Source organism: Salmo salar, chromosome ssa06 (genome assembly GCF_905237065.1).
Source record: "Salmo salar chromosome ssa06, Ssal_v3.1, whole genome shotgun sequence".
Classification (NCBI taxonomy): Eukaryota; Metazoa; Chordata; class Actinopteri; order Salmoniformes; family Salmonidae; genus Salmo; species Salmo salar.
The window spans coordinates 65,707,056-65,734,421 of NC_059447.1; the positions used below are offsets into that span (position 1 = coordinate 65,707,056).

Consider the following 27,366-nt stretch of genomic DNA (forward strand, 5'->3'; position numbering starts at 1 on the left):
AGTCTGGCCCGTAACACTAACAAAACAATTCCACACAAAGACATGAGGGGAACAGAGGAATATATATATGCAGTGTGATTAGGGAATGCAAACCAGGTGTGCGGGGAACAAGACAAAACAAATGGAACAATGAAAAATGGAGCGGCGATGGCTAGAAGGCCGGCGACGTTGACCGCCGAACGCCGCCCGAACAAGGAGGGGAGCCGACTTCGGCGGAAGTCGTGACACCATGCAGCATTTTTAGCATGGCGGTCCCGGTAGCAATGGGTGCTTTGGTCAAACACGGCAGGGAACCCAGAGACAGCGAAAATAACCTTCTCCGTGCTGCAAACCTTTCTGCAGCCTTGCAAAGCACATGTGCATCAGGTACGGAAAATAAGGACTAGACATCCATGAAAAAAAACATACGGCAAAACTCATGCACATTTGGTGGACATACAGCATAAAGAGCGGAACAGGGATTCGGTAACATAACTATTCAGTCAGAAGTGGCGGTAATTATGTTTCAGCTTCAGCAACACGGAGAGCGCGGTAAACACTGTTGATGTTCTGTGGTGGTCGCTGCAGCAGGGAGGAGGGAGAGACAACGGGTGCTAGTCAAACAGCTCAGTAAGTCTGACACTGGCCCGGAACAATCAAATCAATTGCGGTCGGACTCCCTCTAGTCATTTGTGTCTTAATTATTTAATCAACAGTGAGCTTAAAGCATCAGTCAAGCTCAGTGCATATAAACTCAGCAAAAAAAGAAACGTCTCTTTTTCAGGACCCTGTCTTTCAAAGATAATTCGTAAAAATACAGATCTTCATTGTAAAGGGTTTAAACACCGTTTCCCATGCTTGTTCAATGAACCATAAACAATTAATGAACATGCACCTGTGGAACGGTCGTTAAGATACTAACAGCTTATAGACGGTAGGCAATTAAGGTCACAGTTATGAAAACTTAGGACACCAAAGAGGCCTTTCTACTGACTCTGAAAAACACCAAAAGAAAGATGCCCAGGGTCCCTGCTCATCTGCGTGAACGTGCCTTAGGCATGCTGCAAGGAGGCGATGAGGATTGCAGATGTGACCAGGGCAATAAATTGCAATGTCCGTACTGTGAGACTCCTAAGACAGCGCTACAGGGAGACAGGACAGACAGCTGATTGTCCTCGCAGTGGCAGACCACATGTAACAACACCTGCACAGGATCGGTACATCACACCTGCGGGACAGGTACAGAATGGCAACAACAACTGCCCGAGTTACACCAGGAACACACAATCCCTCCATCAGTGCTCAGACTGTCCGCAATAGGCTGAGAGAGGCTGGACTGAGGGCTTGTAGGCCTGTTGTAAGGCAGGTCCTCACCAGACATCACCGGCAACAACGTTGCCTATGGGCACAAACCCACCGTTGCTGGACCAGACAGGACTGGAAAAAAGTGCTCTTCACTGACGAGTCGTGTTTTTTTCTCACCACGGGTGATGGTCGGATTCGCATTTATCGTCGAGGGAATGAGCGTTACACCATGGCCTGTACTCTGGAGCGGGATCGATTTGGAGGTGGAGGGTCCGTCATGGTCTGGGGCAATGTGTCACAGCATCATTGGACTGAGCTTGTTGTCATTGCAGGCAATCTCAACGCTGTGCATTACAGGGAAGACATCCTCCTCCCTCATGTGGTACCCTTCTTGCAGGCTCATCCTGACATGACCCTCCAGCATGACAATGCCACCAGCCATACTGCTCGTTCTGTGCATAATTTCCTGCAAGACAGGAATGTCAATGTTCTGCCATGGCCAGCGACGAGCCCGGATCTCAATCCCATTAAGCACATCTGGGACCTGTTGGATCGGAGGGTGAGGGCTAGGGCCATTCCCCCCAGAAATGTCCGGGAACTTGCAGATGCCTTGGTGGAAGAGTGGGGTAACATGCAGCTGGTGGCCACACCAGATACTGACTGTTACTTTTGATTTTGAACCCCCCTTTGTTCAGGTGCACATTATTCCATTTCTGTTAGTCACATGTCTGTGGAACTTGTTCAGTTTCTTTTTTTCTGAGTTTAGTTGATTTGTCTGAGACAAGGTAAAAATCTGTCGTTCTGTCCCTGAGCAAGGCAGTTAACCCACTGTTCCCCGGGCGCCGAACACGTGGATGTCGATTAAGGCAGCCCCCCGCACCTCTGTGATTCAGAGGGGTTGGGTTAAATGCAGAAGACACATTTCAGTTGAAGGCATTCAGTTGTACAACTGACTAGGTATCCCCCTTTCCCTTTCATTTCCCTTTATATATATGAAACATACATGTTTTAAAATTTCAAACAATCAATTGGTCGAAATAACAGACGACTCTAGGTCAACCAAGATTTTTTTCGTCGGGGACAGCCCTAAAAATGCACACGATGGGGCACTGTAAAGAACTGCCATGTTATCACTGCTGGACAGTTGCTTCATCTATCATGGTGGTAGATCAGAAACAACAACCTGTCACGCCTGCTCCAGCTCTCCCTCCCTGGTGCTCTCCCACCAGGCTGTCCAGCACTACGCACTCCTGCCACCATCATTACGCACACCTGCTTCTCTCGTCACGCGCATCAGCGATTCATTGCACTCACCTGGACTCAATCACCCGTGTCATTACCTACCCTATATCTGTCTGTTCCCCGCTTCAGCATTAATTGTCGTTTGTCGTTTTGTTTCCCGGTTCTGACACTCTTCCTGTCCTGTCTTCCTGTCCTGTTCCATGTCTGTGCTATATTAAATGTTCACTCTCCGTACCTGCTTCTCATCTCCAGCGTTGGTTCTTACAGACCAACGGACATGGGAACACTAACCGACAAGACAATGGTGAACAGAGGGCACATATATACAATTACTAATCAGAGAAATTGGAATCAGGTGTGCGTAATGAGACAGTACAGTGACGCCTAGAGGCCGGTGACGTTGACCTCCGGGAACTGGTGCACAGAAAGGTGCAGCGGAACGACACCGGCCTCGGGGACGACCACAGGAACGAGGTGCGGGTCGGTCAGGGCCAGTTGCAGCTGCCGAAGTTGCGTTGTCGGACGGGCCAGTTGCAGCTGCCGAAAGTTGTGGCGGTGTCGGACGGGCCAGTTGCAGCTGCCGAAGTTGCGGCTGCGTCGGACGGACCAGTTGCAGCGGCGTCGGACAGGGCAGTTGCAGCTGCTGAAGTCGTGGCGGTGTTGGACGGACTAGTTGTAGCTGCCGAAGGTGCGGCTGCGTCGGACGGCCAGTTGCAGCAGCGGCAGACGGGCCATTCCCGCTGTCTCCATTTAGGGTCGGTTACTCTGCCACGTTGTATACATGATTGGAGACAGGTGCAGGAATTCGTAATAGGGGGGTTTAATACTCCACCCAAAATATACAACATGCCATGAAAAGGCACGGGGACGAAGCCCAAAACTAACACGTATACAAAAACACAGGGATATAACCCAAACAAAATAGCGAGGTAAAACCTCTAATAAATACACGGGATGAGACCCGCAATACACTACACGGGGCGGGACCTGTAATAACAATGCACAACAATACACGGGACAAGACCCGTAATAACAAGTGCACAATACACCCAGCGCGAAAGCCGAAATAACAAAGCACAGGTACTGACAGACCAACAGACATGGGAACAATAACCGGCCAGCCAATGGTGAACAGACGGCACATACAGTATATACAATTACTAATCGGGGAACTGGAATCAGGTGTGCGTAATGAGACAGTTCAGTGATGCCTAGAGGCCGGTGATGTAGACCTCCGGAACTGTTGCACGGAATGAGCAATACGGAATACGTGACACAACCTAGTGTACTGTATATTCAAAAAGACACCGATATGAATGCTTGAAATCAAAGGTATTCTTCATACACTGGCTGAATTGGAATGATGTTGAATGCACCTCTTGGCATCATAGGAATAGTTTGATCAAGAGAGGAACAAACAGAAATGGTGGCATCCTCATAACCATGTTGTTAAATCAGACAGTTCTACCCTGCCAGTGAACCTGACCTGCACTCCAACCCAAATCTACACAGTTATTAACCCAAATCCCTGCCATGTCATGACCTCACATACCGTCATAAGTTTCCACAGCAATTACTTCAGTAATGATAGTGTTTACTGTTAGGAATATAGTGTTTGTGCTCATTCACCCACAGGACATTATCCCAAACAACACACCAATAAACATCAGCCTGAAAACACCATATATTGTTCAGGAGCCAGTCACTTTAACCCAGTTATTCAAGGGCAGTGTCAAAACAACTCATTATAAACATACACATGTAGGGGAGAGAGGGAGAGAGAGAGGAAGGAGAGAAAGGGAGAAAAATTAGGAAGAGGAGGGAGAGAGTGGTCATGGTCAACAACACCATCGACCAGTCACATGTCAGGCTGTAGACTGTAAACATGCTCTTGTATACACATTAAAAGATGCAAAACACAACCACAATCAAATCAAATCATCAAATCACATTTTATTTGTCACATGCGCCGAATACAACAACCTTACCGTGAAATGGTTACTTACAAGCCCTTAACCAACAATGCAGTTTTAAGAAAATAGAGTTGGGGAAATATTTACTAAATAAACTAAAAAGTAAAAAAAATTGAAATAAAAAGTAACACAATAAAATAACAATAATTGTATTTATCTAGGCAAGACAGTTAAGAACAAATTCTTATTTACAATGACAGCCTACCCTGGCCAAACCCGGACGACGCTGGACCAATTGTGCGCCACCCTATGGGACTCCCAATCACGGCCAGATGTGATGCAGTCTGGATTCGAACCAGAGACTGCAGTGACGCCTCTTGCACTGAGATGCAGTGCCTTAGACCGCGGCACCACTCGGGAGTCAGGGGGTACCGGTTTACAGTAGCAGTAGTGTAAAAACAAAGGGGGGGGTCAATGGTAAATGCAAATAGTCCAGGTGGCCATTTTATTAATTATTCAGCAGTCTTATGGCTTGGGGGTAGAAGCCGTCAGCAAGCTTAATGATGATGTTGGAGTCATGCTTGGCCATGCAGTCGTAGGTGAACAGGGAGTTCAGGAGGGGACTAAGCATGCACCCCTGAGGAGCCCCTGTGATGAGGATCAGCGTGGCAAATGTGTTGTTGCCTACACTTACCACCTGGGGGCGGCCCTTCAGGAAGTCCAGGATGACAGTTGCAGAGGGAGGTGTTTAGTCTCAGGGTCCTTAGCTTAGTGATGAGCTTTGTGGGCACTATGGTGTTGAATGCTGAGCTGTAGTCCATGAACAGCATTCTCACATAGGTGTTCCTTTAGTCCAGGTGGGAAAGGGCAGTGTGGAGAGTGATTGAGATTGCATCATCTGTGGATCTGTTGGGGCGGTATACGAATTGGAGCGGGTCTAGGGTTTCCGGGATGATGGTTTTTTTAATGTGAGTCATGACCAGCCTTTCAAAGCACTTCATGGCTACCGACGTGAGGGTAGCAGTCATTTAGGCAGGTTACCTTTGCTTTCTTGGGCACAGGGACTATGGTGGTCTGCTTGAAACATGTAGGTATTACAGACTCGATCAGGGAGAGGTTGAAAATGTCAGTGAAGACACTTGCGCATGCTCTGAGTACACGTCCTGGTAATATGTCTGGCCCTGCGGCCTTGTGAATGTTGACCTGTTTAAAGGTCTTGCTCACATTGGCTACGGAGAGCGTGATCACACAGTCGTCTGGAACAGCTGGTGCTCTCATGCATGCTTCAGTGTTGCTTGTCTCGAAGTGAGCATAAAAGGCATTTAGCTGATCCGGTAGGCTCGCGTCACTGGGCAGCTTACATCACTCCATATTCATTCGTTTTTGTGGCAGCAGGAATATGGAAGCCTGGCAAAATGTATTATAACAAATGTATGTCTGTCTATCTGTCCATCCGTCAGTCTCTCTGTTCGTCTGTCCATCTGACCAATCACCAAGTCTGAACATTAGCTATTCATTATACCTAGCGCCACCCAAGCGTTAACCATCACTCAAATCATAACCTCATCTCTTCAGTCTCTCACTACCTCATCTTCTATCAGAGGATAGTCTAAATTTCAGAATCTTCTATATTCTAGAATGAAGATGGTGCAGAGGATGGCAGCCAGACCAGAGCAGCCGAGCAGTAGACAGTGATTAATTAAACATTAAACATGTGGATGTGATGGGAGGATTAATGATTACTCAGACAGATCCTCCTTTCCTATTTTTGGGTCAATGCACCGTAATCCAATAACTGCAGTCTGTTGTTTTTTCACCCAGATTTGGTACATGGAATCTTAACATTTCATCCCCATTTTCACAGAATTAATATGTTCACCCAGAGACCCAAGTCTGTGAGCTGTGTGTAAATAATGTAGATTTGTGTGAGGATGTGTGTAGTGTAGTCAGATCTCTGTTAGTGTGTGTGTGTGTGTGTGTGTGTGTGTGTGTGTGTGTGTGTGTGTGTGTGTGTGTGTGTGTGTGTGTGTGTGTGTGTGTGTGTGTGTGTGTGTGTGTGTGTGTGTGTGTGTGTGTGTGCGTGCGTGCGTGTGAGTTCGGGCTCCCCAGTGAGATTCAGTCTGTCCAAGGTGTGATGCATTGGAGCAGCACATCAGGGGGGTTTTATGAATGGATTGTGAGTGTGGTGCGATGACGTACGCTCCACTTACAGACAAGTGTTTGTGTTTGTGTCTTATGCAAGTAAATGATGAACAGTTGAGAGTGCCAAAAGGAGAACAAAGCTGCAGCATCTTGCAGTGCAATCCAACACACTTCATCCTAAAACCATCATCTTTTCCAACACATATCAAATCAAAGTAATAGTAAAAAGGCTGATATGTTAGATCAGGGATAAGCAACTTTGATGGGGGTGGGGGCCACAAAAAACAAAAAAAACGGAACTCATCCTGAGGGGCCGCAATGGCTTGTGGAAAATATTTTAATGACCGACCTTATGACAGCGAAGAGAAAAAAAAAAGTTTTAAAGTTCATTTCCTGCAATTCTACACATTTTGCCATGGGGCGTAGAGAAGATTTAGCAATTTTATAACTAATTTCATACAATTCTACGAATTTTGCCATGTTGGCAGTTTTTAATATGATAATATGATGATCAATTACCCCGGTCAGAAAGCTGGTCGCTCGACTAACTTATCAATCAACAACAACAAAAACGCTGACAAGTGCTAATCGAGTGACTGCTGATGCACAACCAAATTTCAACATTTCACCTTGTTGATTCTATTAATTGAACTCTCAACAGTAAGTTGAGACCCCGACTGAGTTCCCTGTGTTAGAAGTAAAATTAAAACCGACTGCATACAGACAATACTATATATGCATAATATGTCAAAGCTTTGTTGTGTACACACTCCCCTCCATACGCTAGTGTACCTGTAGACTTCCATTCATGGTGCTAACGCTAGTTAACATTGGCTTGTGGAAATACCTCTATCTTCCTTCATTCTTTTTTTTATTTAACTAGGCAAGTCAGTTAAGAACACATTCTTATTTACAATGACAGCCTACCCTGGCCAAACCCTCCCCTAACCTGGTCGATGCTGGGCCAATTGTGCGCCACCCTATGGGACTCACGATGACGGCCGGTTGTGATAGAGCCCGGGATCGAACCAGGGTCTGTAGTGACGCCTCTAGCACTGCAATGCAGTGCCTTAGACCGCTGCGCCACTCGGGAGACATAAAAAGCAGAGACATAAAAATGGCCCAAATATCGCAGTATGCCTTTAAAGTAGTCACCCCCATGTGAAGAATCATAAGTATTTGGACTAATTCACTTATAGTGTATCAATGTAGTCAAAAGTATTTGGTACCATATTCTGTATGCATTCTATATGTACTCATCACAACCAAAACAAATTGCAAATGCATCAAACCAGTTTGTAGAGTCACAAGCTTGATGTTGTCATTGCGTGCTAGGAATATGGGATCAATACTACTTTACATTGACATGGTGTCTTATCTTCTAGTCATCTGGTGATGGGACAAAACAACTGTACTGTACAACACCATCTTAGACACAACCTGAGAGTAGTTTTACAGCAATCTTAGACTTAAAGCACAAAACTCTGCATACAGCTGAGTACATACAGAATGCATACAGCTGAGTACATACAGCATGCATACAGCTGAGTACATACAGAATGCATACAGCTGAGTACATACAGAATGCATACAGCTGAATATAGTTTTTTAAGAAGCAAAGACAAACCCATAGAACACAAACTCAAATTCTAAACCTGTCTTCTGAAGTGTGTGTGAAGTATGTTCTGTGCTGCCTTCTAAGAGTGTGTATGTGTATCTTGTCCTACCTTGACCTCCTGACTGGTGAACACCTCAACGTCCACCACACAGGCGATGAGGACAGAGATATCACAGTCTAGGCTTCGTGAAGGCATTCTCACTCCTCTCTGCACCGTTCAGACAGACAGATAAAAAAAACTGCTGGAATCTACTGCTCGCTTTACAAAGGACAGCTGGTCCGGAGCACCTGTGTGTGTGTTTTCGCCGGTGTGTTTGTGTGAGAGTGTGTTGTGCTCTGAAGAGCCCACTGTGTAGTAGTCTCTAGCAGTGAGGCAGGCTGGGTGTTACTCTGGGCTGGCTGGCTGGGGAAGCAGAGATGCCGAGGGAGAAGTCAGCCCACTAGCCTCCCCTCCCCTCGCTCCCTCTTCCAGTTATGACATCACTGCCCCCCAAACACACACTCTCCCTCTCTCGCACACATACACAAAATGTCAAAAAAGGCAGATATTTTTTTCACGCTGAGTACAGCTTGTCTCTCTCATCCTGAACTAGTGGGGTAACGCAGTGAAGCAAATAGAAAATGATGAGGTGCCAAAACTGTTTGTCTAACTGAACAACACAGACAGACAGCGTTTTGTCCGAGGCGTGAATCACACCGCTTCAGACTCTTGTTACAGAGACGCAGTCACACAGTTAATATAACAGACGTATTACTGCTACGGAACGGAGCTATCATGCACCTGATGAAACCCTGCACGTTGTCACTGATTTACATTCTACACCATGCTCCCTAAAATCAAGAGACACACTGACTCAGACACACACAGGGCTCTGGGGAAGGATTCAAATAACATTCTGCAGTATGATCGTTGGAACATATCAGTGGTACCCCGTGGTGTAAAGTTATGTGTAAACATACTTTGAAGTACTACTTAAGTAGTTTTGGGGGGTATCTGTAGTTGACTTTACCATTTATATTTGATAACTTTTACTTTTACTTCACTACATTCCTAAAGAAAATATAGTGCCTTCAGAAAGTATTCATACCCCTTCATTTATTCCACATTTTGTTGTTACAGCCTGAATTCAAAATGGATTAAATATTATTTTTTAGAACCCATCCACACACAATACCCCATAACGACAAAGTAAAAACATGTTTTTAGAAATGTTTGCAAATGTATTGAAAATGAAATACAGAAATAATTAATTTACATAAGTATTCACACCCCTGAGTCCATCATTTGTAGATGCACCTTTGGCAGCGATTACAGCTGTGAGTCTTTCTGGGTAAGTCTCTAAGAGCTTTCCACACCTGGATTGTGCAACATTTGGCCATTATTCTTTCAAAATTATTCAAGCTCCGTCAAATTGGTTGATTATCATTGCTAGACAATAATTTTCAGGTCTTTACATACATTTTGAAGTACATTTTGACATTGCCATAACAAATGGTTGAATAGTTATTGAGTCAAAGATGTTTCAGCTTTTCATTAAAAAAAAATATAAAAAAAGAACATAATTCCACTTTGACGTTACGGGGTATTTTTGTATGCCAGTGACACAAAATCTCAATTTAATCAAGTCAAGGGATGTGAATACTTTCTGAAGGCACTGTATGTACTTTTTACTCCCATACATTTTCCCTACATTTCGAATGCTCAGGCAGGACAGTAATCAACCAAACTTACTACATTTGCACACACTGTATATAGATTTTTTCTAATGTATTATTGACTGTATGTTTGTCTATCCCATGTGTAACTCTGTGTTGTTGTATGTGTCGCACTGCTTTGCTTTATCTTGGCCAGGTCGCAGTTGTAAATGAAAACTTGTTCTCAACTGGCCTACCTGGTTAAATAAAGGTGAAATATATATATATTTAAGTATGGTCCAACTCACTCATCTATCCATATAACGCATTGTCATCCCTACTGCCTCTGATCTGGCGGACTTACTAAACACAAATACTGTGTTTGTGATGTCTGAGTGTTGGTGTGTCTGAGTGTTGGTGTGTCTGAGTGTTGGGGTGTCTGAGTGTTGGGGTGTGCCCCTAGCTGTCGGTCATTGTTTGGGGGGGGGGGGGGGTTGCCTGGTTTGCTTAATATAAGGAATTGTATGTATAGTATTTACTTGTATTTAAGTATATTTAAAACCAGATACTTTTATACTTTTACTCAAGTAGTATTTTACTGGGTGACTTTCACTTTTACTTACATTTTCTATTAAGGTATGTGTGACATATCAAAGGATGAAATGATGAGGAATAATGCATGGCCCTAATGCTGACGTTATTTCACAGGGGGGCTTTTGTGTTCATACTGTATCACATCTCCTCCTCTTGGTCTTAGTATCTGTGCCACCCAGTGGTCAAACGCGGCTATTTGTCCTTGGTTAACAACAGAGGTTTAATGGAATACAGCCAACTCATTTACCTCCATGGAATACACCTAGATATGAATAGTACTTATCTCTATGGGAATACATACAATGCACAGAACACCAGTCATGCTGAGGCAAAGGGCAGTTTTTTACATGGAGGTTATATGGAGGTATTGTGTGACTGTATACTGACCAGGTATGTGTTTGCCTCTCTCCTCTCCATCTCTCCTTATTACTTCACTTCTCTATCTCTCACCCTCTTTCTCTCTCCTCTCTCCCTCGCTCACATTCATGTGTATTGACAGAACGATCCTGCAGCATTATATCGTCCTTTCTTAATGGAAAAGCAGCCTCCGACACCCCCCGACCACACACACACACACACACACACACACACACACACACGTTTGTTTTACTATTACTGTGGCGACCAAACAATTGATTCCCATTGAAAATCCTACTTTCCCTAACCCCTAAATATAACCTTTAATTTAATCCTAAACGTATTACGAAAACCCTATCCTTAACTCCTAACCCTAATTGTAATCCTGAGCCTAAACCTAACCTCTAAGCCTAGAATAGCCTTTTTCCTTGTGGGGACCAACGAAATGTCCCCACTTGTCCAAATTCTGCTTGTTTTACTATCCTTGTGAGGACTCCTGGTCCCTGAGTCATGTGTGGTACAGCTGTGGACCTGTTAGGTGTGTGTAGTGTTGAGTGAAGATAAAGTTAGATAAAGTTGTGTAAACAGAGACCACAGTAACCTTCCTGGCAGGCTGACAGACAGATAGGGGATGAGGAGAGGCATGTGGACCAGGGTGTACGTGCAGGCCAAGGGGTAGCAGGACCAGAGGCTCTTTCATTGGGAGAGGGAGAAACGTGGCTCCAGTAGTGATGGACTGATGTTTTTTTCATACTTTTACAGTGTTAGTTCCATCAGCTGTACAATATGATATAAAACACAGGAAACATATCATTTTGACCGCACTGGGCCTTTAAAGAATCCTGTAAGATTCTGCTGACTAACCACGGGCTTGGTATGATTGAAGAATGAAGCAGGTGTTAAATATGGGCTTGCTACACAGAAAACAGCAGTTGACTACTCCATTGTCGACACCTATATCAATATCTTTGAAATGAGCTTTTAAAACAACTAAATCAGTTTTCTTTTATCATATTTTGCACCAGAGTGAGGCTCTCTCCACTAGCCTACCTTTTGCTCCTGCAGCGAGGAGGATTCACCATATTCATTGAATGTTTTTATAACTTATAGGCAGATAATCACCAAAAAGCCTACCGGTATGCAAATTAGGGAGCCAAATGAACAGCTCTCTTACCAATGCAATACAGTAGGCTACTGACGAGTCACTCACTTTAACGCCACTATTTGGAAGGTCCTGATGGACTTCATATCAGAAATACAAATGAGATCTTTAGTGCCGATGCAATACCATAGACATACACTGAGTGGACAAAACATTAGGAACACCTTCCTAATATTGAGTTGCACCCCATTTTGCCCTCAGAACAGCCTCATATTTTCGGGGCATGGACTGTACGAGGTGTCGAAAGCATTCCACAAGGATGCCGGCCCATGTTAACTCCATTCCTTCACACAGTTGTGTCAAGTTTGCTGGATGTCCTTTGGGTGGTGGACCATTCCTGATACAAACAGGAATCTGTTAATTGTGAAAAACCCTGCAGTGCCAGAAAACAATAGGGTAAGAGGATTTTGACTATCATCCCCAAATAATATGGAACATGCTAATTCATGCTTTCTCCGTCCATTTAAAGAAATTCAACTGCAACCACAGCACACACCCAGGTAGCGAGAGGCGGGACAGACAGCAGACTGTCAAACCAGCAGTTTCCCTGTCATCGCTCACTTTGTGACTGACAGGCACCTGTCCTATTAATAGATGGCTAAAAGATGCATATCGTTCATTCTAGCGGGAGAGGGCTCGGAGGAGTTTTTTTGGACTAGCGAATTGAAAAGTAGCCTAGCTAATTTAAGTGGAAAAAGTAGCCGGGCTGAAATGAGTCGGCTGTATAGACGACAGGCTGAGCTAGTGGAAAACAATGGCTGTGTGTCGTGTTGGTGGTTTGGAGTTACCTCGATCATTTGTGCTGCAGCAGATACTGACGTTCATTGCTCTGTTATATAGAATGGAGATAGTAGTTCTAAGGTCAATGGTCCCTGGCTGTCACACAATGGGTCGTCCGAGAAGTGTAACATGGTCAAAAAATACTTTGGATTTCACCAAATTTAAACATTCTGTCATAAAGTGCACATGTTCAACGTTATAAAAAAACACGTTTCCCATCTCAACAGGTTAAAATGACTATAGTAAGGGCTTATTAAATGCCAAATAAAGTAGCAGGGTTGACCGTAACAGGGTTGACGATTTTATCTTAATTCATCCATGAATCCCTTTGTGACAGGTGGAATGGAAGCTTGGTGTGTGCAGCAGGAAGTTGCAATCGAATGCAAGCTAACACACAACATTTTTTTTACAATTTCTAGCCTGTCTATCTTTGGGTAACAGGGTTGACATGTTATGCTCAACCCGCTCAGGTTTCCACGACAAAACACCAGAAAATGGCCAAAAAGATTAGAACCAGCTCACCTGCTTATATACTGTAATTTGACTATTAGATGTTCAATGTTTCTTTTGAAAAACATATTTTTAAAGGAATAGTTTCACCATATTAAAACTGCTCCAGGCTGCAGGCCTCAGGGAGACTGACTCCAAGTCTTTGGACTGATAACCTATTTGTATGTTCATATTTTAATTTGAAACCGAGCTAAATAAAGTCTTGAGCAGTATAAACCTAAGGATATTGGATGGAATATTTGTCTGTTTACTAAAGCTTTCCTGGAAACAAGGATATAACGTGAAAATGAAAAGAGGTACACATGCAGGCACACACACACACACACACACACACACACATTCCTCAGCCGTCCCTCACCTCTTCAGACAGGATCAAAAACAGGGAGGTCCAGAGCTGTCAAATATTGACTCATTCAGGGGCTTACACAAGAGCCTTAATCCCTCGCCTCGCAGAAAAACCGACCAAATCCCAGCATTTAATCGATTTGCCTGGCTGAATTGCATTTATTTAAGGAAACTGCTTAATCCCAATATATCCCAACCTTGTCATTTGCTTTGATTTATTACATATTACATAAAGACCTGTTATTTGTGGGCACCTGAGTGGCGCAGTGGTCTAAGGCACTGCATCTCAGTGCTAGGGGCGTCACTACAGACACCCTGGTTCAAATCCAGGCTGAATCACAAGCGGCCGGCATTGGGAGTCCCATAGGGCAGCGCACAATTGGACCATCGTCATCTGGGTTTGGATGGGGTAGGCCGTCATTGTCAATAAGAATTTGTTCTTAACTGACTTGCCTAGTTAAATAAAGAGTGTTGTGTTTTGTTAACTCTTCTTCCCCTGCCGTCTATCTCTCTCTGTGCTGCTCAGGAGAGGAAAAGCTCCTCGGTTAACATCCTGACAGGCTGGCTGTGCTGCTATTTATAGTTCCTGATGTTAAGTCCAGACTGGGCAGGACACTGCTGTTGCTCTATCAAGTTACTTTACTTCCTGGTTAACAACACAAACAGACAGACAGACAGCTATAATATACTGAGATGCTTGGAGTCCATGAGTTACGAAATGTGCCATACTCAGTTGAGTGGTGTTACACATTATTCCATGCCTGACTGTTTAAAAATGTAGCATTGCGAGCTGAAACAACCTAACTTGCTCTTCCACTGTATCTTTGTCTCTGTCTCCACTATCATGGTATTCCAGGCACTTCCTCCATCCACCTGACCTATTTCAGATGGAGATATATAATAATCCCTACCAGAAAACTGTTTTGTGGGTCAGTCTCAAACCCCATAGCAGAGGAATGGACCTAATCCCATAGAAATAGTCCCTAATCCAGGAGAAATTGGCCCTAATCCTGCACCGTCCGTCTGCTTTGCTCTGCTCTGCTGTCTATCTTCAATGACATTTCAGAGCAGATGCCCTGGTGCATTGAGACACTTCCCCCTCTGCTGGTGCTCTCCAGTAACCAAGGAAACGCTTTTGACTTCCCAGAGCGCATTAGGCTACAGCCCCCCTCTCAGACTCCGAGATTTGAACCCAATTGAAACCCTGTGGTTTGAACTGAAGAGTGCAGTCCATAAATGCAGATGAAGGATATCAAGGATTTGGAAAATGTGTTCTCCAATTTCTTTGAAGTCTCAATGCCGTTATCCTCGTAAGGTGAGGTATTGAAAAGTGGGCTCCAAAAGTTTTGACCCCTATCTTTTTGAGTGAAAAAATATTACTTGTTCAACAAAATCTCTGAGCAATTGAATTAGTATAAAATAATATAATTTTCAAAAAATGTTTCATACAATATAGCTCAGTATTTGTATTTCAATTTTTTTTACTGTCTTTGAAAATGGAAAGGGGATACCTAGTCAGTAGCACAACTGAATACATCCAACAAAAATGTGTTCTGCATTTAACCCTCTGAATCAGAGAGGTGCAGGGGGCTTCCTTAATCATTGTCTACATCACCGACACCCAGGTAGTAGTTGTTTTTGGAGGTTAATTACCTTGCTCAAGGGCAGAACTTTCCACCTTACCGGCTGGGGGATTAGAACCAGCGACCTTTCAGTTACTGATTCAGTTTGTTTGACCTGATCAGGTTGATGCATGCTCCGATGTCTCTCATTTTCCTTTTATTCTGTTCTCTTTCTATTCCTCTTCTTTTCTCCTTATCTTTATCTCCTGTCTTCATCTCCCCATTTTCCCCTTTTTTCTCCCCCCTCTCCCCCCCTCCCTGCATTGTGTGCTGCTGAGCTGAGTCCACTGACGTCAACATGAGTCTTTCATCAGCCCTCTCATTAATCAGGTGATCACTCTGCAGTCTTCTGTCTCTCTCACTGCCTCGTCTCTCTCTTTCCCCCCTCTTATGCTCTCTCCCTGTCTCTCTCTTTCCCCCCTCTTCTCTTATGCTCTCTCCCTGTCTCTCTCTTTCCCCCCTCTTCTCTTGTGCTCTCTCCCTGTCTCTCTCTTTCCCCCCTCTTCTCGTGCTCTCTCCCTCTCTCTCTTTCCCCCCTCTTCTCTTGTGCTCTCTCCCTGTCTCTCTCTTTCCCCCCTCTTCTCTTGTGCTCTCTCCCTGTCTCTCTCTTTCCCCCCTCTTCTCTTGTGCTCTCTCCCTCTCTCTCTCTTTCCCCCCTCTTCTCTTGTGCTCTCTCCCTCTCTCTCTCTTTCCCCCCTCTTCTCGTGCTCTCTCTTTCCCCCCCTCTTCTCTCTCTCATATATATATATGAGAGAGAGAAGAGGGGGGGAAAGAGAGAGCACGAGAGAGCATATATATATGCATGAATACAGGCAAGCGGATCTGAGCTGTAAAGTTTTAACCATGATATGCCTCTGAAAGCACACAGTTGAGCTTGCTCTAGCTTTGCCTGCAAGTGCACTGCCTCTTTGACGTCATTGCAGAGATTGTCTGTGAGGAGAGAGATAGCTGGTTTGAGCTGGTGTGAGACACCTCCCCATGTCCTAGTATTAGTGTGGCAAAATAAGTTCTGCAGCCACTCCTCTCTCCCTCTGAGACAAATAGGCAACTGCCAAAATAAAGGAAACACTTAGGGGAGATTCTGGAGCGGCCCCTGAGACAGCATTTCTCACCACCATCAACAAAACACCAAATTATGGAATTTGTCGTGAATGAATGGTGTCGCATCCCTCCAATAGAGTTCCACTTGTGGAATCTATGCCAAGGTACATTGAAGCTGTTGTGGCTCGTGGTGCCCCAACGCCCTATTAAGACACTTTATGTATTTGTTTCCTTTATTTTGGCAGTTACCCGTAGCAGAGACTGATCGAGAGGAAATAGGCTCCATCTAGCCACCTGCTTTTACTGGAGACCTGATACGACTAGGTCATGTGTGTCACACAGCTCTATGAAGACAGAGCCTCAGCTTTGTTCCTGTGTCCAGGGATGGAAGTAGAAATGTAGAGAAAGATAGACATGCATCTATGGCTGTTTGTCCCTGTGTCTTCAGTGTCTCCACTTCACATGGGCAGACTGGCACCTACAGTATGTGCAACAATGCCTCTTATGGGACAGTTTGTGGCATACCTTTTACTCCTTGGCATTTGTGTTGGACAATACATTGATTCTCTCTTTCTTTTGATTTCCCCCTCTTATATTTTCTGGGATCCATTTCTTTCTTTATCTTTCCTTCTCCATCAAGTTCTCACGTTTTGTGAATCCCGTCTTTCTCTCACGCTCTCACTTCCCTCAGCAACTGTAGATTATCAGTGTCACACCTTCAGTTGCTTACCTTATATGAACCTCAACCTCACAATGTTCTCAGCTCTCTGTATATCTCTCTCTTTCTGCTCTCTCCATCTCCACCTCCCTCTCTCTCTCTTTGTCTCTCATCCCTCTCTTGCTCTCTCTCTCTCTTTCCTCCATCTCTCCCCTCTCTGTGCTGACTGCTGACTGTGATAGCAGCATAGCAGTGTGACTGGGTCTGGCTGCTCAGTGAGGCGGTGCTGCAGGGAAGGCAGAAGTTTTAGATTAGAGACATTTCTATAACAAAGCCCCTCACAGATTAGTTCTGGGCCTCCTCACATCAGGTCCTGGCAGCGCTACAGTATTCTCGTCAAGGTATAGCCAGGCCAGCACCAGTCAGTACCAGAGCCCCCGGGGGAGGGCCCATTGTATCAGACTGGTTCTGAATAAAGAGAGAAGATAGAGAGAGCTCTCTCTGTCATTCACCACAACACAGCTCTTCATTGTTTTAGTCCTCCTGAGTACACCTGAATAAACCAAAACACACAGAACAGAATGCAGGAGGCAGAATCCACCAGCTGCAATAAAAGGAAGAAGTGAGTGAATAGAAGACAGAAAACAATTATTGGCCCTTGTGGCGGAGCCTATTCACGGCTACCCGGGCTCTGCTGACAATGGAAGCTTTTGTTGATTGATTCTCCAAGTGTTATTACGTTGGTTTGTTTTGTTTACGTGATTGCCTGTGTGTTTTTTTTTCCATCTATGAATTCTAAGCTTTCCTGTATGCATTTCTTGTGTGTAGCCCACACAAGTACTTGAAACTGCCATTTTTGTGTATGGTTGTGTGCAAAGTTGAAACACTCTTTCGTGAACCTAGAAACAGCTTTGTCTGTCTGCGTTGTCCAGAGACTCCATTGACAACAGCCAGTTCCCAGCAGAGTCTTGCTGGTCACAAAGGTCGCTCTGTGCCGTTGTTCCACTGAACACTAGATGTTCCATTTCCCCAATCAACAGCTGTCTGTCAATAACTGGTTAGAAGACTGGCTAGGCCTTCGCTTCTGACTCTCCTTTATCTAATCAAGGGTTTCCCGACAACGGTCAACAGAGAGATTATTCCTGCCACCAACACTGGCAGGCAGGTGTTGTTGCCGGGGGTGATGATGGCTTTGTGTGGCCTTAGATAAGCAGCTAAACGGATGCACTGGGCTTTACTTACTATAGGAAACCTGGGAGAGAGGAAGCCCTCATTGCTTTATTGGCTTTAACTGATGTTTCGGTTTTAACGAATACAGTTGACCCTGATAAGTGCACATCAGATAAGTGTTCTGCTTATCAATTCCATTTCACCTACATTTAATGCACTTGCTTCAGATATCAGGAGTAGAATGTATTCCATTGACTGTGCTGTTACTGTCCTTCTCTAGCTCTGGTCACTCATGTTTCTTCTCTATTGAGATATGGACAAGTGGCTTTTAAAGTGCTCCGCTTACGCAGACAGCCTGTCTGTGTGTGCGTTTGTTATCAAGCACCCTGTAGTGGTTTGTGCAACCAGCCACCACCTCTGTCTCAGCCTAGCGCACTAAGTCTAAGCGACGTGGGCCTGGACTGTCTGTATCGAAGCCAATACCAGATTTTATTTTCAGCTCAACAACACAAAACGGGTCCTTGTGAGTCTGGTGTGTTTATGTAATAAAATGGTCATCACCCCACTGTGACAGGCTGAGATGGGTTGTTCATCGACACCAAGGACAACAGGCAGAGTGTGTGTGTGTGTGTGTGTGTGAGAGACGTAGAAGTCCGTCACTGGCCGCAGGCAGCATTTGGTACTTTAACGCACGCACACGTTTATCACTCCTCCCTGCTCCGTTATCAGATAAGTTAACAATGTGGGTCGACACACAAGTTAACTTCTCTATCTTAGTACATACATTTCACACTTACGTCAGTAACCCGGTTACGGTATAAAGAAATAAACAGACAAGTGTTCATATTTAATATAAGCAATATTTATTACACTTATCGATGTTATGAATGAGCGCGTTCGTTTGTTCTGTTCCTCTCTCTCTCCATCTCTGTAGCTTCTGGGTATGCTGGATAAGGACCCGAGCTAAGGGAATGGGCTGACTTTGTAGTGCCTGTCCCGAATGGCTCATTAATGTAAATGGTCATACTGAAAGACACTATGTCAGTAGTGATGTAACTTTGTAAATGTTATATTGGGATATTGTTTTATAAAAAACGTATTGCAATGTATATACTTTAGTATGTTTAGTTAAATGGAAAATGTAGGTTTGAATAGGTAATTGCTTAATTAATTAGTGTTAATTGTTCTGAGAGGAGGGGCTTCCCCTATAAAAGAAGCCTCTCTTTTAGTTCATGAGGAATCATTTTGGAATGAGCTGTGGATGGGGCAGCATTTTATTTTCTTCATTATTTAATAAAAAAAAAAGTTTTTCATAGCTGTCCCATAAGATATGTCAGTACTGTTGTTTTTGTTCCGGAATCACTATGTAAATAAACACCCAGAAGCACAGAAGAACTTTTGCGGCTCCGCCATCTTTTTACTTTGATAGAGGTTAGATTTTCCAGTTTAGCCTTCTGGCCTACTCTACGTGTGTGTGTGTGTGTGTGTGTGTGTGTGTGTGTGTGTGTGTGTGTGTGTGTGTGTGTGTGTGTGTGTGTGTGTGTGTGTGTGTGTGTGTGTGTGTGTGTGTGTGTGTGTGTGTGTGTGTGTGTGTGTGAGTGAGTGAGTGAGTGAGAGAATCATTGCTTGCAGTACAGCAGGGTTCCCCAACTGGCGGCCTGCGGTTGATTTTATTTGGCCCCACAAGTTTTCAGAGCAACTATTTATTTTATTGTTGGACATGAAAGAAAAGATCAATCCACACACTGACCTTACTAGTATCACTGTTCTTTATTAAGCTTTACGGAACTGCCTCAAGACCTTCGTCAGAGCTTTTCTGAGTGTTTTCAATTTGCACCGTTATGTAGACTTTGCTCCAACACATCCGTTCAGTGCATCAAATGGGGTTGGAGGCAAGGAGAAATGTACATGTTACCAAATATAACAATGTGCATTTCATAAATATTCAAATACAGTACATTACCAGTCAAAAGTTCGGACACGGCTACTCATTCAAGGATTTTTCTTTATTTTTACTATTTTCTACATTGTAGAATAATAGTGAAGACATCAAAACTATGAAATAACACATACAGTATGGAATCATGTAGTAACCAAAAAAGTATTAAACAAATCAAAATATATTTTAGATTTGAGATTCTTCAAAGTAGCCACCCTTTGCCTTGATGACAGCTTTGCAAACTCGGCAACGTTGCAGTTCTCGACACACTCAAACCGGTGCACCTGTCACCAACTACCATAACATGTTCAAAGGCACTTAAATCCTTCTTTAACCTGTCTCCTTCCCTTCATCTACACTGATTATGGATTGAAGAAGTGACATCAGGCCTCCCGAATGGCGCAGCGGTCAAAGGCACCGCATCGCAGTGTTTGAGGTGTCTCGCTCTATGGCGCTAGAGGGCGTCAAGCTGCCCTTCATTACGCACACCTGTCACCATTATTACGCGCAGCTGCACTATATTGGACTCACCTGGACTCCATTACCTTGTTGATTACCCCCTCTATATCTGTGTGCTCCATCGGTTGTTCCCTGTGTCAGCATTGATGTCGTTCTTTTCCCCCTGTCCAGACGCTGGTCCTGTTCTGTTTCATGTCCGTTTTTCACTAAAACATTCACTCCCTGTACCTGCTTCTCATCTACCAGTATTGATCCTCTGACCATCCGCTAAGAAAAATATTGCTGGCCCGCGGCTGATCCCTGCAGTACAGACTGGGAGACAGCCCGTTACTCATCAGTTGACTTCCACTCAATCATGCGCGTGCTACACACCTTACCTGGCCATGAAATACTAGAAAAGATTTCTTCCACTTACCCTCTGACTATGCTATTTTTTTAAATGTATTTTTTTCAAAAATGATTTTTTTTAGGTTGGCCAATACGATACCATTGTATATTACAACCGCTTAAGTCACTTCTAACTGTAGACGACCCTGAGTGCTCTCTCTCTCTCTCTCTCTCTCTATTCGCCTCCCTCGGACAGGTAAGATGATTTTGCTGTGATCTGATAAGGGTGTCAGTTGGCTGACTGTGAACGCTCTGAGAGACTCTGAGTTGAGGTCAGTGATAAAGTAGTCTACAGTACTACTGCCAAGAGATCTTGATCACTCAACACTATTCTCTCAACACTATTCTCTCTCAACACTATTCTCTCTCTCAACACTTCTCTCTCTCAACACTTCTCTCTCTCTCAACACTATTCTCTCTCTCTCAACACTATTCTCTCTCTCTCAACACTTATCTCTCTCTCAACACTTATCTCTCTCTCAGCACTTATCTCTCTCTCAACACTTATCTCTCTCTCAACACTATTCTCTCTCTCAACACTTCTCTCTCTCAACACTTATCTCTCTCAACACTTATCTCTCTCAACACTTATCTCAACACTTATCTCTCTCTCTCAACACTATTCTCTCTCTCTCAACACTATTCTCTCTCTCTCAATACTATTCTCTCAACACTATTCTCTCTCTCTCTCAACACTATTCTCTCTCTCTCAACACTATTCTCTCTCTCTCAACACTATTCTCTCTCTCATCACTATTCTCTCTCTCTCATCACTATTCTCTCTCTCAACACTTCTCTCTCTCAACACTTATCTCTCTCTCTCAACACTTATCTCTCTCAACACTATTCTCTCTCTCAACACTATTACCTCTCTCTCAACACTATTACCTCTCTCTCAACACTTCTCTCTCTCAACACTATTACCTCTCTCTCAACACTATTACCTCTCTCTCAACACTATTACCTCTCACTCAACACTATTACCTCTCACTCAACACTATTACCTCTCACTCAACACTATTACCTCTCTCTCAACACTATTACCCTCCCCCTACTACTGCCAAGAGATCTTGATCACTCAACACTATTCTCTCTCTCTCTCAACACTATTCTCTCTCAACACTATTCTCTCTCTCAACACTTCTCTCTCTCAACACTTCTCTCTCTCAACACTATTCTCTCTCTCAACACTATTCTCTCTCTCTCAACACTATTATCTCTCTCTCAACACTATTCTCTCTCTCTCAACACTATTCTCTCTCTCTCAACACTTATCTCTCTCTCAACACTTCTCTCTCTCAACACTATTCTCTCTCTCAACACTATTCTCTCTCTCTCAACACTATTATCTCTCTCTCAACACTATTCTCTCTCTCTCAACAATATTCTCTCTCTCTCAACACTTATCTCTCTCTCTCAACACTTATCTCTCTCAACACTTATCTCTCTCTCAACACTTATCTCTCTCTCAACACTTATCTCTCTCTCAACACTTATCTCTCTCTCAACACTTCTCTCTCTCAACACTTCTCTCTCTCAACACTTATCTCTCTCTCTCAACACTATTCTCTCTCTCTCAACACTATTCTCTCTCTCTCAACACTATTCTCTCTCTCTCAACACTATTCTCTCTCTCTCAACACTATTCTCTCTCTCTCAATACTATTCTCTCTCTCTCAACACTATTCTCTCTCTCTCTCAACACTATTCTCTCTCTCTCAACACTATTCTCTCTCTCTCAACACTATTCTCTCTCTCATCCCTATTCTCTCTCTCTCATCACTATTCTCTCTCAACACTTATCTCTCTCTCTCAACACTTATCTCTCTCAACACTATTCTCTCTCTCAACACTATTCTCTCTCTCAACACTATTACCTCTCTCTCAACACTGTTAACTCTCTCTCAACACTATTACCTCTCTCTCTCAACACTTCTCTCTCTCAACACTATTACCTCTCTCTCAACACTATTACCTCTCTCTCAACACTATTACCTCTCACTCAACACTATTACCTCTCACTCAACACTATTACCTCTCTCTCAACACTATTACCTCTCTCTCAACACTATTACCTCTCTCTCAACACTATTACCTCTCTCTCAACACTATTACCTCTCTCTCAACACTATTACCTCTCACTCAACACTATTACCTCTCACTCAACACTATTACCTCTCTCTCAACACTATTACCTCTCACTCAACACTATTACCTCTCACTCAACACTATTACCTCTCTCTCAACACTATTACCCCCCCCCCCCCGTGTATGTTTGTGCGTGTGTGCATCCATTGATGTGTGTTCGATGGGAGCTATGTCGGTCTCTCTCTGGCGTCACTCTCTCTGTCCCCTGCGATGCTGTGTCTTATCTCATTGGCTGAGCAGCTGTAGCTGTGTGACTATGGCAAGCAGGCGTTCATCTGTCTGCCAGTCAGTCAGAGAGAGTCTGTGTATGACTCACCCATAGCACACCACTGAGCTAAGGAAATTACACACTGACTGCTGTTAGAACACAACAACAGGCAGGGACAAACAACTGACTCTGACTCCATGGCCCTGACTATTTGTTTAATGTTCAAAAACTCCAATAAGTTGCTAGTGGTCAACTTTCCCGAAGCGGTTCCTTTGTCCGAACCACCCAAGGCATTTGAACTGATTCCAGAGGCTGACCCAAAATAACGTCGCCGCAAAAGAGGGAGACAGAGTGTCCTTCTGGTCATACTTCGGAGGCGCGCACACCACCCACCGCTTCCGAGTGTATTGGCTAATGTCCAGTCTCTAGATAACAAGGTAGACGAAATTAGGGCAAGGGTTGCTTTCCAGAGAGACATCAGGGATTGTACCATACTCTGTTTCACGGAAACATGGCTCTCTTGGGATATGCTGTCGGAGTCGGTACAGCCACCGGGATACTTTGTGCGACGCGCCGACAGAAATAAACATCTCTCCGGGAAGAGGAAGGGTGGAGGCGTATGTTTCATGATTAAAGACTCATGGTGTAATTGTAACAACATACAGGAACTCAAGTCCTTTTGTTCACCTGACCTAGAATTCCTCACAATCAAATTCTGACCGTATTATCTTCCAAGAGAATTCTCGTCGGTTATTATCACAGCCGTGTATATCCCCCCTCAAGCCGATACCACAACCGCCCTCAAGGAACTTCACTGGACTCTATGCAAACTGGAAACCATATATCCTGAGGCTGCATTTATTGTAGCTGGGGATTTTAACAAAGCAAATTTGAGAAAGTGAGTACGGAGAAAAAAAATGTATGAAATGTATGCATTCACTACTGTAAGTCGCTCTGGACAAGAGCGTCTGCTAAATGACTAAAATGTAAATGTAAAATGAGAACAAGGCTACCTAAATTCTATCAGCATATTGATTGTAGCACTTGCGCTGGCAAGACACTGGACCACTGCTACTGCTAACTTCCGCGATGCATACAGGGCCCTCCTTTTGGCAAATCTGATCACGACTTAATTTTGCTCCTCCCTTCCTATCAGCAGAAACTCAAATAGGATGTACCCGTGACAGGGACTATTCAACGCTGGTCTGACCAATCGGAATCCACGCTTAAAGATTGTTTTGATCACGCAGACTGGGACATGTTCCAGGTAGCCTCAGAGAATAATATCGATTTATAGGCTGATTCAGTGAGTGAGTTTATAAGGAAGTGCATAGGAGATGTTGTACCCACTGTGACTATTAAAACCTACCCTAACCAGAAACCGTGGATAGATGGTGGCATTCGCGCAAAACTGAAAGCGCGAACCACCACATTTAAACATGGAAAGGTGACTGGGAATATGGGTCTCAACCCCGCCTTATGCAATTGGGTCCTGGTCTTCCTGACGGGCCGCCCCCAGGTGGTGAAGGTAGGAAACAACTTTGCTGGTCCTTAACACTGGGGCAACACAAGGGTCAGTGCTCAGCCCCCTCCTGTACTCCCTGTTCAACCATGACTGCGTGGCCATGCACGCCTCCAACTCAATCATCAAGTTTGCAGATGACACAACAGTAGTAGGCTTGATCACCAACAACGACGAGACAGCCTATAGGGAGGAGGTGAGGGCACTCGGAATGTGGTGTCAGGAAAACAACCTCTCACTCTACATCAACAAAACAAAGGAGATGATTGTGGACTTCAGGAAACAGCAGAGGGAGCACCCCCCTATCCACATCGACGAGACAGACAGTGTGATGAAGAAGGAGCAACAGCGCCTCTTCAACCTCAGGAGGCTGAAGAAATTTGGCTTGTAACCTAAAACCCTCAAACTTTTACAGATGCACAATTGAAAGCATCCTGTCGGGCTGTATCACCCCCTGGTACGGCAACTGCACTGCCCACAGCTGCAGGGCTCTCCAGAGGGTGGTGGTCTGCACAACGCATTACTTAAATTTGTGTGAATTATGTAGTTGTTGTGGAATTTTTTGATTACTTGTTAAACATTGCTGAACTGTTGGAACTAGAAGCACAAGTATTTCGCTACACTCGCAATAACATCTGCTAACCATGTGTATGTGACCAATAAAATGTAGCTAGCTACCATGGCCAAAACTTGGTTAATGGCTAGTCGCGATATCTAGCTTACGACCTGATCCAGCAGCAAATAGTCCTCCATCTAAGCCAAAAAACTGAAACATTGAGAGCAGACAGACAAAAGGGGAAAGCGATAGAGCCCGGGTCAAGACAAGAGTAAACCTCGGATTTGCGTTCACACAGTGGAGAGAACTAAGGGAGTTGAAGGGATTCAAAACCATCCCAGAATTGGCTTTTTTTCTGCTGAATATGTAAGACAGCTAGCTAAATAAAATATTTTGCTAGATATAAAGTAAAATGTTGCTATTTAGTTGTAAATATGTATGCAAGTAATATTTTTGATTAGTTGTTTTGATTGTTTTCAAGGCACGTGTTCAATAGTTAGTATTAACTATCTAGCTAACGTTAGCTAATAGCTTGTTAGCAGACTGTGACATTGGTTTGTTTCATTTGAATATAACATGTTGCTTCACTAGTTAGTTGTAACTAGCTAACACGTGCAAAACGTTACTTGACCTTGTTACATTTTTGATGTCTGTGGTCCGAAAACCACGCTGATATTGGCCAGCTAGCTAGCTACCTCAGTTCACACAATTGTACTGGCACTGCATAGCCACAAAGCCCAGTTCAGATGAGACATGACGCAATGTTTTGTTTGATCTGAACTGTTTAGTTTTAGAACGTCTCATGTCGTTGGCTGGAGTATTCAAGATTCAACATGTCAAATTTAGCCAAAGTCTTGCAATGAGACGGATCCATTTAGCCATTCAAAGAACAGTGCAGTAACATTCTGTGTTCAGGTAAGCAGCTAGCTAGCTAGACAAGCAGATAGCTAACTATTTTGCTGTACATAGCTAGCCTGGCTTGCTGACAAGTCAAAAACTGTAGCCTGTTTCTGTTTCTGGTGCATGTATTTCATGACACTTGTTTGCTACAACAAGTGGCAACTTTGTTCGAAAGTTTCATTACGGAACTGTAAAGCGGCACTGTTACCATGGAAATTCTCAACTGCACATCTTGTGTTCTTGATCTGAATGCCCCGTCTTTAGTCAGCTGTTGTACAACACAACATTCTAAAACTAGCTAGTTTTATCTCTGATCTAGGTTAGGGGTGGTCAACTCCAGTCCTCTGGGGCTTGATTTGTGACACGCTTTTGCCCCAGCTAACACATGACTCCAATAATCAACTAATCACGGTCTTCAGTTTAGAATACAATTAGTTGAATCAGGTGTGATAGTTAATTCTACAGACAAAATACTCACCAAATATTGTTCTCTTTCAGCTAAAGGTGAAGTGTCTACGCATTGAAAACTGCACAGGACTACACCAACATCCCAGAACTTCAGAGAGCAGTGTTGAGAAGACTGGGCTCTCAAATGGGGCTACCTAGGACAATGATCCTGTGGTTAGATGACCCACGACTCCCTGAAGTGCCACCACCAACAACGGCTGAGCTGTTACAACTTCGAGGAGATGTCGTCATGCAACACAAGGTGCAGTAAGCACACCTATGAACTGGGAAGGACCGGAGCTTTCCCTGTTGTCAGACTTGGTGGTTCCCGGGAAGTGTGAAAACCTACAGAGTACTCCGAATTGTTGTTGAAAGAGGTGGGCCTACAGCCAAACATATAAATAAGGGAAGTTTGTGAGGGCAACAATAAACTTGTGTGAGAAACAATACTTGTGCATTTTCTATATAGCATATAGTCATAATTGTACTTCTGGAATGGTTTTAGAATGATTTACTTAACGGTTGTCTTTTCCTGGATATCTATGCTCTTGACGGTTTACACTTCAAAATGAGCAGACCAACAGGTGGGTAGATATTCAGAAGACGGCTGGCCTACCCTGGTGTAAATACAGTACAAATTTGGCCCAATTACACAAATCACTGCACTGAGGCTAGGTAACACTGTCACCACCGATAAATCCATGATAATCAAGAATTTCAATAAGCA

The 27,366-nt window shown here is 44.0% G+C and overlaps 1 protein-coding gene across 3 annotated transcripts in view; it reads right to left on the reverse strand.

The window, feature by feature from the left end:
- LOC106607852 (calcipressin-2) overlaps positions 1-27,366 on the reverse strand; it is a 138,824-nt gene that overhangs the window by 54,049 nt on the left and 57,409 nt on the right. The window contains exon 1 of one of the 3 annotated variants that reach the window (XM_014205284.2): positions 8,309-8,621. The exons of the other annotated variants lie outside the window; for them this stretch is intronic. Coding sequence (XP_014060759.1) covers positions 8,309-8,395 — 87 coding nt within the window. The 5' untranslated portion in view covers positions 8,396-8,621. Of the gene's footprint in view, positions 1-8,308; positions 8,622-27,366 lie in introns of those variants that run through there. 3 annotated transcript variants of the gene reach the window in all.